Source organism: Rhincodon typus, chromosome 39, assembly GCF_021869965.1.
Source record: "Rhincodon typus isolate 14 chromosome 39, sRhiTyp1.1, whole genome shotgun sequence".
In the NCBI taxonomy this organism is placed as follows: domain Eukaryota; kingdom Metazoa; phylum Chordata; class Chondrichthyes; order Orectolobiformes; family Rhincodontidae; genus Rhincodon; species Rhincodon typus.
In genome coordinates this window covers 14,545,455-14,558,937 of record NC_063370.1, presented here as the reverse complement: position 1 = coordinate 14,558,937, position 13,483 = coordinate 14,545,455, and the positions used below count along the sequence as shown (strand labels likewise).

Sequence of the window (13,483 nt, the reverse complement as noted above, 5' to 3'; positions counted from 1 at the left end):
CCCCCCCCCCGCCCCATTGCTCAGATGTTGGAGCTGTTCCCAGCCTACTGTAGCCAGATCCTGCTTTATTCTAATAAAATCCACCTACCCCAATCCAAAGCCATCTTTTGCTTCTCCAAAAAGAATTTGAACTGTACAGTGGTCAATAACCACCTAAATGTTTCCTCACTGCCACAATCGAGCACTTGTCCAGCTTCTTTCCCCAGAAAGAGATCCAGCACTGCACCGTCCCTTGTTGGGCCTTCTACATATTGATACAAAGAACTCCCCTGGATACATTAAGAAATCCACCCCCCTCCAAACTGTTAACACTAGGACTATCCCAATTTCATGTTAAGAAAGTTGAAATTCCCTCAATTACACAATTATGACTTTTGCACACTCCTGTGAACAGTCTACATATTTGCTCCTCTATTTCCCGCTGACTCTTTGGGGGCCTATAATACATTCCTAGTAAAGTAATTGCCCACTCAACATTCCTAAGTTCTACGCACAAAGCCTCACTTGAGGACCAAGACATCATCTCCTTATTGCTGTAATTGACAGCATAATTAATGGTGCTGCACCACCCACTTTTTTGTTTACACCCTCTGTCTCACCTAAAGATCCTATACCCGAGAATATCGAGTTACCAGTCCAGGCCTTCCCTCAACCACGTTTCTGTGATGGCACCAATATCACACTTCCATGTCACAACATTTCTGAACAGGTTGATTAAAAATATCACACCAGCTAGAACAGTTTGTATTAGGGGCAGAACCAGAATCTGTGGTGTAAGAACACAAAATAATAACCATGAAATTATTGAAAAACAAACAACAATTGGGGCTGGGAACAAATCAAGATAAAAAATCAATTAAAATTGATCATTAAAGTTAACAGTTTATAAAAAAAAAAAAAAAAAAAAAAAAAACTTAGTCCAACTCAAACAAAACAACAAGCAACTCACTGACCTTTCCACAGGCGTACGACCCCATACATCCAGTCTTGGAGCAGAGCTCTAGATCCCCGGACACCACTGTGAGTGGCACATTGCTGTATTCAGCTGCAATCAGAACCGGGTAGCACCTCCAAAAATCAGGGGGGGTGTACAGAGTCTGAAAAGTAAGAAGCCATCAGACAGCTAAAGAATCAAGTTATTTAAGTAGAGAACACCACATTAGGCTAAATTTTACCAACTTCAATTGGATCAACAACTTTGAAGTTGTTTCACTGCACAAAAAGTAACTTCCAACCACCCCCATACTCCCAGTCAGCTTACGCACCCATCTAAGAGCACAGCCGTAAAGTACTGAATTGAGTCACACTTCCATCATTACCTATGTTGGGTTCTGGGTACCAACCACTTAACCTTGTGGTTAAGACAGTTCATTGCCACCAAAGCTCAGCATGTAACGAGGATAAAGGGCCCATCTAATTATCAGTAGAAAAGATAAATCACTAAAGGCTGAACACCACACGTCATAAAGATGAAGATTACTGCATGACAACAACAACTATAATTAGTTGCTCATGTCAAAAGCCAGAGATGATACATCTGTCCCCATCAGAACCTCATGCAAGGCTGCCAAGTTCGCCACTCAAGACTGTTGCATCAAATTTGGGGAGGCTAGTGTAAATTTGATATTAATTCTTTTAGAAAGATTACCTTAAGGCATTCAATAACATTGTACATAAGACTCCTTTACAGCCCATTGTGTTAGAGGAATATTAGCATGGATAGAGGATTGGCCAACTAATAGTAGTCAGATTTGGGATAAAGGGAGCATTTTCAGGAATGGCAAAAGGAGTGGAGAGCAACAGGGATCAGTGCTGGGCCACGATTATTTACAATAAATATTAATGACTTGGATGATTGAAGTAAATTGCCAAGTTTGCAGATGACAAAAATAAGCAGGAAGGCAAGTAGTGAGGCTGACAAAAGGCTATAGAGGAAGAGAGGTTAAGTGAGTGAGCAAAAACTTGGCAGATGAGGGAAAATGTGAGATCATGCACTGGCAGGAAGAATACAGGAGCTAAATATTACTTAAAATGGAGAAAATCTATACTGTAGCTTTCTGCAGACTAAGTTTAAGAAGGGAAGGAGAGAGAAGATAGGAGATAGGAAATTGTTGGCTAATTAGCCTGACTTAGGTCATTGGTAATATTTTAGAGTCCATCATTAACGATGGGATTACAGAGCACTTCAAAGTGCACGGTAAACAGGACTGAGTTGGGTCCCGACCCGAAACATCAGCTTTCCTGCTCCTCTTATGCTGCCTGGCCTGCTGTGTTCCTCCAGCTCCACATTATGTTATCTGAATCAGCACAGCTTTGTCAAGGGGACATCATGTCTGATAGTCTGTTAGAATTGTTTAAGATGGTAACAAGCAAGTTAGACAAAAGAGAGCCTGTGGACGTGATCTGTTCAGATTTTGAGAAGGACTTTGACCTGGTACTACACAGGGGGTTGTTAATTAAAGATAAAAGCTCATGGCCTTAGAGTCAAAGTACTGGCATGGGTAGAGGACTGGGTGACTGGCAGGAGACACTGAATGAAGATAAAGGGTCTTTTTCAGGATGACAGCCAGTGATTAGTGAAGTTCAGCAGGGGTTAGTGTTAGGACAACTATTCACGTTATGCATTAACAATCTGGATAAAGAACTGAGGGCGCTGTCGCCAAGTTTACAGATGACACAAAGAAAAGCAGAGGGTAAAGAACTAGCAGACAGAATATGATGTGGCAAAGTGATGTTATGCACTTTGGTAGGAAGGAAAGAGGAATAGACTATTTTCTAAACAGGGAAAGATGTCTAAAATCTGAAGCTCAAAGGGACTTGGGAGTCCTAGTTCAGGATTCTGTTAAGTTCAGTTGGCAGTTTGGAAGATGAATGCAATGTCAGCATTCATTTTGAGAGGGCTAGAAAGCAGGCATAGAAATGTATTGCTAAGGCTGTATAAGGCTCTGGTCAAACCACATTTGAAATACTGTGAGCAGTTTTGGGCCCAATATCTGACTAAGGAAGGATGTGCTGGCACTGGAGAGGGGTCCAGAGGAGGCTAACAAGAATGATGCTAGGGATTGAAGGGCTTCTCAGGAGGGGCAGTCGAGGACTCAGTCTGTACTCCATGGAGTTTAGAAGGATGAGAGGGGGAAATCACATTGAAACTTCCAGAATATGGAGGGGCCTGGATAGAGTGGATTTGGAGAAAATGTTTCCTTCTACTAGGAAACCAGAGGGCACAGCCTCAGAGTGAAGGGACGATCCTTTAGAACAGAAATGAGGAGGAATTTCTTCAGCCAGAAAAAAAAAGTGGTGAATTTACAAAACTCATTGCCACAGAGGGCTATGGCAGCCAAGTCATTGAGTCTGTATAAGGCAGAGATAGGTAGGTTCTTGATTGGCAAGGGGATAAGGATTACAGGGAGAAGGCATGGGAATAGGGTTGAGATACATAGCCATTTTTGATTGACTGAACAGACTCAATGAGCCAAATAGTCTAAATTTGGTTACGTGTATGGTATCATGGAAAGCATCCAAGTTCATTAGCTAATAGGAAAGAAAAATTAACTGTTTCCTTTGAAGCAAACAAAATGGAGCACAGAATTTGGTCCCCTTATCTAAGGAAAGGCATATTAATATTGGAGGCAGCCAGAGAAAACTCAGTAGGCTGATACCACGTATGGAAAGACTGTGCTGAGGAGATATTGAGCAGCTTGGCAGTGTATTCAGTTCAGAAGAATTAAGGGCAACCTTAGTGAAATATACAAAGATTCTTAGGCAGCTTGATAAGGTAGTTAGAGACGTTGTTTCTCCTCAAAAAGTGAGTTCATGACCAAAGGGGAATAACCTTAACCACTTAAGACAAATATTCACTGTGCCCAAGAGGAAAAAAAAGAAATCCTTCACCAACAAGGGCTGTCAAGGCTGTGTTATTAATTATATTCAATGATGCAAGACAGATTTTTTAGATCAGTAAGGGAATCAACAGTGAGGCAAATAACACAATAAAGTGGAGATGAAAAATCAACCATGGACTCATTGCTGAACCAATCTGCAGATTAGAGTTGATGGGCCAAATGGCCTTCATACAATACTGCCCACTATTGTAAAATCAGCCAGATCATCATGCCATGAGTGTCCCTATCTCCCAAGTCAAGTGTGGTAAAAACAAATTTTGCTGGCAGTCTAATATTGAGGCTCTTGTTTTACATTTCATGAGATACACTATTAACTTCTACCCTGTAGTGCAGAGGGTGGAAAAAGAAATGAACAATAAACCTCTCAGTCTAAAGCAAGGTAGACCATCAAGCCCTCACCTAGTTCATAAGGCTCTCTCACATGGTCCAAAGTAAATACCTCAAGCAGTGTCAGAATACAGCAGATAGTTCAATCATCAGAGTTATAAATCCTGAGAAGACATCTAATGTGTAGTATTTCTGTTACCTCAGGGAATTGGAGCTGGATTACCACATGCTCCTGGCAGGGAGAAGGCCCTAAAAACCATGACAACCAAATACCCCTCCAACAGAGCGCAATCGGAAAGGGGAGAAATATTGAAAGACGGGCCGAAGTCCGCAAATATCGGCAGCAGGAACCGAGAAGAATAGGACCAGCTAACTTTCGGTGAACCATCGGCTCGGATGACAGAGATTTCAAACGGATTGTACAGAACCTCACTCACCATCGCCGCCATCACGCAATCCCACTCCCGCCAAGCAGCTCGGAGCGAACTACAGCCCTGTCTCCCAAACCCTGCAAACTAGGAGTCTCTAAAGGTCAGTGTAGACAGAAACAATCATTCCGTTTCTTTTATTTGCTGCAGGTGAGCGTTACTGTGCAACTTAAATATCCCCACTTAGCGTTGTTTGAATTTAAAGGGACAGCTGTTACAAAGGTGAGGGGGGTGGGGTTTAAGGGAGACTCACTTTGGCCCTGCGTGCATCACAATCCAATTTGTTTGGCCTTATGAAAGAAAATCAGTAATTTTCATTTAACTATAACACTTTCATAACCTGGATGCATTAAACCTTTGGAAACATCGTTGTAATAGTAGATGTCTGAGCACAACGAGATCCCAACAGCAAGGAAATAAATGGCCAGCTGTTCTATTTACCAAACGAACAGAGAATGTCAGTGAAACGCACCAGGTCTGGCAGCATCAGTATAGAGAGAGAAACAAGAGTTAAGGTTTTGAGCCTGGTATGACTCTTCTTCTGTATACTAGTATTGGTTGAGTGGTAAATGTTATTTTGACTATGAGAGCAGAAGAACTCTCATGCTTCATTGGAGGAGGATGGGCAAGATTTACAGTTTAAAACTTCAATCAGGCAGCAGCTCCTCCAACAGTGCAGCACAGCTTCAGTGCTTTTCTGGAGTGTTAACCTAGATTTTAAATCTCTCAATTGGAACTTGAAGCCACAATCTTCTGACTTGAAGGTAGATGTAGTAACTGCACCACAGTTTGAAATCGGGTTCAAACCTGGCTCACTTTAGACCTATATAACTAGACCACTTGACATAATTGGTCACTTTGGGCATCCTACCAGTGAAAGAAGTCTTTTGATACCTGGACTCACATCAGCATCTGGAGGATGCAGGTACAGTTACAATATTTAAAAGACATTTGGACAGGTCCAAGAAAAGAATGCTTTAGGAGGATATGGGCCAAACACAGGCAAATAGGAATAGTTTAGTTTGGGAAAACTGATCAGCATGGACAAGTTGGACTAAAGGGTCTGTTTCCATGCTATATGACTCTGACTGTATATAGCATCTGTTGGAAACACTGGGCATCCCAAAGCACTTTAAAGCCAATGTGGTACTTTTGAAGTGGTGGAAACTCAGCAGCCAATTTGTACATCATAAGGTCTCATAAGCTTCATTGTGCTAATGACCACAATGTCAATGAAGGTGGCTGAGAGATATTAGTTACAAGAGTACTTACAGACTTATGCTCTTTCCTTTCAAATAGTGGGGTGTGGGGACAAGTTATGGGATATGTGCATACAAATTGCTGAAGCTGGCAGAGCGGGTTTAAAAGGCATACAGGAACCTGGGTTTTCTGCAGAGGCATAAAGTAGAAAATAAAAGACATTATGGTGAGCCTTTATAAAATATGGCTTTCAGCATAACTGGAATATTATTTCCAATTCTGTACATCATATTTTCTAGAACATGAAGGCTTTGAAGAGGATGTAGAAAGGATGTACAAAAATAGACAGAGTGCTGAGAAATTAGACTTATGTGAATACAATGAAGCCAATGGCTCTGATCTCCTCAGAAATCATGCAATTATTGCAAAATGCTGCATAAAATTCCACCTGATCATGTTGCCAGTTTAATGAATTCCCTCCAGATAGCTGGAGGATTGATTCTACAAATTTGTCTGTGGGTAAATTCCCAATTTGCCTTGCGTGACAATCCCTTGGATTATGCCAAAAACCCAACTAGTTTCCTACTGACCATTAGGAAGGAAATCTGTCATACCTACCTGGTCTGGCCTCTGTGTGACTCTAGACCTATGGCAAAATGGCTGAATCCTAACTTGTGGCAGCAACACGTGAGCCTAGTGCGGACCTCGTGGCAGTGGTAAGTGAGCCAATACTTACTTTATTGGGGCGAGCACGGGATCTGGCATTGGAACCAGCTGCTGCTACATCGGTGGAGGTGACATTGGCAAGGTAGGCCCAATGGCGAAAGATGGCACCTGAGGATGGGCAACTTAATTGTTGGTTGGGTCCAGTACTGGTGGTGGCAAAGAGGTGGCAGTGACCGTGATGAGCTGGGCCCAGTGGCGAGAGGTGCGACTCTGACGTTGCCGGGTCCTGCGCAGTCAGTGGCGAGACAATGGCAGAGGAGAATCGGCCCAGTGGCGAAAGATGGCACCTGATGTGTGGGGACTTCAATGTTGTTTGGGTCCTGGGTAGACAGCGGCGAGGCGGTGGAGGAGGGATAGTGGCACAGGTGTCATTGATGATGAGCTGGCTTAGGACTGATGGACTCTCTTTAAGCTATATCTTTCTATCTTTTGCCTATTCTTAAAATTATTCAAAATGGCACCAGATCATGGTGACAGTGGGAAAGCTTTTCACTGTATTTTACTGTTTCTGTCACTGTAAAATACACATGACAGTAAAATCATTCATTCGTTCATTCATAGGGCTGCTGGCTTGTTATCATAGCGCTCGCTCACTTGTCACCTACCTGGCTGTTCACAACATCCTTGCCTTGCTTTGCCAATCAGCACAGTCATACAACCAGGCTGCTCTGAGGAAGGGTCAATTGGACTCAAAATGTTAACTCTGCTTTCTCTCCACAGATGCTGCGAGATTTCCTGAGATCCTCTAGAAATTTCTGTTTTAGTTTCAGGCAGCTTGCCTTGTTGGCAGCAGTTCTCAGTCAAAGGGAATACACATTTTGCTGTACAGGAGCGTGCTATGTCAATCTCACAGCTGCACCATGTGCCCTAGAAACAGTATGCCCATGCAGCAAGCAATCAGCCATGTCTCATAGTCTTAGTGGTATGGTTCTCACTAAAGTCCATGGGGACACTCGTCAATCAGTGGATCCTGGCACAGCAAGTCAAGGAACAGTCTTCCAGTAGCAGACCAGGGGATTAGCCACAGTTAGGGATCCACTTGGGTGGATCTCGGTCTGGGGGTCCATGCCTGTGCAGTCCAGGGAGTGAGTCATGGTAAATCCACAGTAGCTCCGTTGTAGTCAGTTTGAGGGAGATGTACAGGCATCAACCAGGGATCCAGCTGCGTCACGAAAGGCAGTGGGCAACAGTCAGTCCATTGGGAAACTAAGGAGAAAGGTGGAGGACAAGGGAGGTCACTGCCAAGGGAGGAGACTCAGAAACCTATTCATTGGGATTGGGTGTTGAAGTCTAGGGAAGGGGGAATGACAATTGTGAAAGGGGGTAACTGTATTTGTAAGAGGGGATATGGTAAAGCATGGATGCGACTAAGGTAATTGTGAGGGGAGGGTCTGTGCATAGTCAAGAGCACCCTGGCTTCAAGGGGAGGACAGCATATGTCCGCAGCTGGCATGTACATCTCATATGCCAGCGGCTGGAGACTGCAGGGAAGGTGGGCAGGTGAAGGCTCGTGTACATGTGTTGTTTGGGGACGTAGAAAGATGTGAATGCTATCGGATTCACAGGAAGGAATATCAGATTGGAGACATGGATGTTTGGGCCTCAGACACAAAGAGCATTGTCTGTCACCTTCCAACATGCTAAATTTCAATGGAAAGAAAATGGTTCTGACCACACCCAGATTGGGTGGGATAAGTGTGAGGGAATAGGCTGTAAAATACACTGGTGGGAGACCCTTTAAGGAGAAACAACATTACATACAGACCCTGGGGGCTCCCCTGGACGATCCTAATGTATTGACTCCCTGTGTGCTGTGCATCTCCCTACCCTAGATATCGCTGACCATCTCATGCATACCAACATTTTTGAACAGAGAGGCCACGAAAAGAATATGGATGTTTTAGTAAAGGGGCAATAGTGTCACTTGGCCCTTAGTCCTGTTTACACCTTGTTCATCTTGCTTCCATAGGCTGCAGCAGGCTCTCAACACAGACATTGATCGTGGCACATCGTTGGTGGACAGGAAAGTAGGCCTTATGCTGGTACACTTACACTCAGAGCTCACAGATAGTCCAACCAAACAATTGTAGTACAAAACCAATCAAATTTAAATGAACATGATGCTCATACACAGTGCGCTGTCACCTGTGCCACCAAAGTGCCCTCAGAAGGGTGTTCTTTTCCTCCCTGTATGTCTTAGTGTTGTCCCTGGTTCCACATCTGGGTGGAGCCAGTGGAACCCATTAGCCCTGGATATTTGTTGGGGCAGGGCCAGAGGCATTTGGATAGCCTCGACCCTGCTGAGAATCTTCTTGTCAGAGGCTGGTGGACTGTCCTTGGCTTCAACTTCCAAGAATTGGGTTTGGAGTTTAGGTAGGATGGATCCTGCCATCTCTGGAGTAGCCTGAGAGGAGACTTCTCAGGAGCTACCATATGGGGTTCCTCCTCTAGCTATGTGGCAACACCCTGTCTCCTGTGAAGAAGGGGCACCTGGAGTGCGTGCCAGGTTCTCCATCCCCCTGTTGCCATGCCTTTAGTCTTGAGGGACCAATGTGTTCCACATACCAGTCTGCCATTCCTGTTCCTCTATGTACATCTGAACGAAGTCTCTACAGAATTCTCTGCTGACTGGGGCTGAGCAGGTTCCTGGTCTCCAACAGTCCCCCAAGTGCCAGCAGTCTGGGTCATTTGTTGACAAGCTGAAGAGCTGAGGTGCTCATAAACTTGTTTCTCAAACTTTCTAAGCCTGATATTCTCACCAGTGTTTCAGTTCTGAGCTGGTAGGAGGTGTAGGAGGCAGCATTGCCAATGCTTCCTCTTAGACTGTGGTATTCTTGATCTCATGAAAGTAGCCAACACAATCAATGACCACCCACTCCCCCCCCGCCGCACCCTGGTTGTACTCTTTTCCACCCTCTTCCATCGGGCAGAAGATACAAAATTTGGAAACACGTACCAGCAGATTCAAGCACAGTGTCTTTCCCATTGTTATTAGACTTACAAATGCACCTCTCATATATTGGAGTTGATCTTTCTCTGCACCTTCTGTGTAGCTATAACATTATATTCTGCATTCTGTTCTATTAGCCTGATAAATAAGGTATGATTTATCTGGCTAGCACACAAAACAATGCTTTTCATTGTATCTCGGTACAGTGACAATAATAAATCAAATCAAATCAAATCAGAGATCGAGGGGGTGTTTTCTGACAGAACCAGTCATTTCTCCATTGAGATAGTGGACATCCCATTAATACTCACAAGACACATGGGAGAGATGGTCTTGCAGTCAATGGTTAGAAGTGGTGTGCAATGAATGATGCTGACTGTGAGAATTGTGATGGAATGAAGAGTGATATTCACTTGGATGACATGAAGTGGATGTCTCTGCATTCCCACAGGAAGAATTCTAGTATTCCCCTGCAAGGGGCAGGATTCTCACCTTGCGAGGAGCCTGATGTCGGGCAGCCTTTCAACTCTGCCCTGTCATGGGCTGTCTTCTCCTGGAATGAGAGAACTGGAGGGATTGAGTGAGATAGCGGTAAGTGGTGCAGTTGTTAGTGCTGTTGACGTTGTTGAAAGGCAGTGAGGCATTCTGAGGGATTTAGTATTCAGCACAAAGGCCTTTCAGGGTTAGTGGTTTGGGAGTTTGGCAGGGGTGTGTGTGAATGCAAAGTGAAGGAAGACATTGCAGGCAATCGTGAGATTGGTAGAGCATGAGCTTTGGTGGGAGGTGGGTGCAGTAGCAGAGATAGAGTATTTGTGAGGCAGCAGAGAGCAGAATGTGGCATTTATACTGGTAGAGCACAGGTCATTGGCCTTCCTACAGCACTGCTTGCAGTTCCTCTGCCCCATGGAGACTGCACTAATGTGGGTCATGACCTCGGACTAGGCTCCCAGGTGCTAGTGATATGGCATCCTCTGAGATGAGGACGTCCCTCTCCCCTTCTGCACCACTCTTTCCACCACAGGAGAATCATGGCACCATCTTCTCCGACATCTTCTGAATGACTGTTCATCACTGAGCAGGACAGCTTCGCAAAGCCAGTGCTGATCCAAGTACATAGCAACCTTTTCAAATATAGTGCAGGAGTAAGGAATGCTGGTCTTCCTGTGAATATCCACTGTTCTCGGAATGGTGCATAGCAAGATGGAATCGGATGAGAGAAATACCTTTGGGCAGAGTGGGTAGTTAATGAGGTAAGAAATCTTACTAGGCTTCATGGCGAAAAACCTTCCAGAAAATCTCAACACAACTGACATTTAGTCAAAAAAACGTAAGCTTCAGCCCTCAATTTTAATTTAGCTTTTGAGTTCTGGGAGTGGTTCCTCCGTCTGGAAAGCCTGTTTACATGCACTTGAATTAAGCTTTAAAAAAACCTTGAGTGAATAATTAAAAGCTTTAAAAACAAAGAGAGAGAAAGAAAAGGTACATTTGCCAAGCAGCAAGGTTTACTATGATGCAAAGTGGCAGAGACAGGCAAGGGCTATTTTAGAAAAGCAGAATCTTCAAAAGGTCAGTGAGTGGGAAGGTAACAAAGCGTGGAGCTGGATGAACACAGCAGGCCAGGTAGCACCAGAGGAGCAGGAAAGCCGACGTTTCGGGTCTGGACCTGCATAGCAGCAATGTGCCAGCATCTCCTGGCCCTACAATCAAGCCTACCCCAGCTCAGAGCCTCCCTCTCCCACACCTGCATTTTTCTGAGGAAGGGTCCAGACCCAAAATGGCGGCTTTCCTGCTCCTCTGGTGCTGCCTGGCCTGCTGTGTTCATCCAGCTCCACACCTTGTTACCTCAGACTCCAGCATCGGCAGTTCCTGCTATCTCTCAGTGAGTGGGAAGGTTTCTTTCAGAGAAAGAAGCAGGTCATTCAGAGAGTAAGAGGCCTGCAATATCAGCAGTACAGTTTAGGAGCCTCCAAGGCGGTTTGGGCTGAGAAAAAATGGAGTGACCTGTTTGGGCAGTTCATTTAAGCATCTTATGAAGTGACATTAGCTAAAGAAGATAGCATTGAGAAAATGCATAGGTTTGCCGGAAGGAAATCAAGTGCAGCCATGCCGACTGAATGAGAAACTTTACTGGCCCTTCACTGAGGTTTGAGCATTTGTAAGGTTGTTGTTGAGGGTTGAATCTTTATTGCTGATATTTGTTATAAGTGCCTTTCAAATAATTGTATAGTGTAAAGTAATAAATACATAGTATAAAGTGGGTGGCACGGTGGCACAGTAGTTCAGCACTGCTGCCTCATAGTGCTAGGGACATGGGTTCGATTCCAGTATCTGGTGACTGTCTGTGTGGAGTTTGCACATTCTCCCCATATCTGCATGGGTTTCCACCCACAGTCCAAAGATGTGCAGGTTAGGTGGATGCTAATTTCCCGTGTAGTGTCAAGAGATGTGCAGGCCAGGTGGATTTGCCACAATACATGTGGGGTTACAGGGATGGGGTGTGCTGTTCGGAGGGTGGATGCAGACTTGATGGGCCAAATGGCCTCTATCTGCACTATAGGGATTCTATTCTAATCTGTGGGATTTTTTGTGCGTAACTTTGATGTTATTTTGTTTAAAGTACGTCGGCAGTCTCTCTGTGACTGACTACCATAGTGGCCAAATTGCAAAAATTAAACTTATGGCTGATCAAGCCACGTTTCATTCTGGAATCTGATTTGTCCAGTATTATAATCAGCTGCACAAGAATGCCATAATTTCTCATAAATGGAATAACATGGCTTTCAAACTTATAACAAAACAGAAGAATCTGAGGTAGAGAATTCCAAAGATTCACCACCCTCTGGGTGAAGAAATTCTACCTCATCTTAGTGCTCAATGGCGTGCCCCTTGTTCTAGACCACTCCCATCCCCACCCCCAGCCAGTGGAAATCTCCTTCCTACATCTACTTTTGATAATTCCAATAAAAATTTTGAGATCACCTCTCACTCTTCTAAACTCCAGAGAATATAGCGTTGGTCTATTTAATCTTCCTTCCTAAAAAGTAGTTTGGTGAACCTTCATTGCACTCCCTCTATGTCAAGTTTATCTTTCCTTAGGCAAACTGCATAGAATACGCCAGGCTTGTTCTCATCAGGATTCCGTATAATTGTCTAAGACCTCTTTACTCCAATTCTCAAATCCTCTTGTAATACAGGCCATCATATCATTTGCCTTCTTAATTGTTTACTTCCCGTATGTGGTCATCATGTATGCCTTGTGGTGGTCAGTTTAGTTTTAGCACAACAATGATGGACATTTGAGTTTATCTTGACAGTACTCACGCTAGAGAGCAGTTAACCTTTGAGGTGAATAACCATTGTTAGGGAACTTGAAATATTATGAGGGCTATTGCACAGCCTTGTTTAGCCCCAGTCCACATTTTGAAGGCATCTGTTTCAGATCTCCCTTAAAACAGTTGCAGGCACATCATCATGAAGCAGTTATTGAATTGTAAAGTATCTTGGACATCCCAATCCCTGGAGCACAATCCACAGAACCTTGCAATTTACTAAGTCAGTTGCTTTGGTCAGGTCGATGAATCAGAGTTTCTGGTATTGCTCTCAACATTTTTTCTTGGAATTTTGTGGTAGCAAAGATCATGTCAGAAATTCCTCACTGGGCCTCGGGGAAGATTTCCTCAGGCAGAGGAAGTAGATTATTCAGGAGAATGAGAATTCGGATTTTCCCTGCTATGAACAAGAGAAAAATACATCTCCCTTCTTGGAGATACTTAAAATTATCACATGACTGAAGTCATTGGTGAGTTCTTTTCACTCCCAAATCTATAGGACAAATATATGGTGTCGTGATGTGACTGGACCTGGAAAGCATCAGGAATGGGGCCATAGGTAAAATGACGCAGGAGGCCCCATGGTCACAGGAGCGAAGAGGAACCCTTGGACCCACGGGG

At 44.1% G+C, this 13,483-nt stretch overlaps 1 protein-coding gene across 1 annotated transcript in view; it reads right to left on the bottom strand.

Moving 5' to 3' along the window:
* Positions 1-4,814, bottom strand: part of LOC125487298 (elongation factor 1-gamma-like) — a 42,450-nt gene extending 37,636 nt beyond the window's left edge. The window contains exons 1-2 of the mRNA XM_048618291.1: positions 4,667-4,814; positions 954-1,097 (exon numbers count right to left, since the gene is read on the bottom strand). Of these exons, the coding sequence (XP_048474248.1) occupies positions 954-1,097; positions 4,667-4,678 (156 nt within the window). The 5' untranslated portion in view covers positions 4,679-4,814. The remainder of the gene's footprint in view (positions 1-953; positions 1,098-4,666) is intronic.
* Between the last annotated feature and the right edge of the window lie 8,669 nt (positions 4,815-13,483).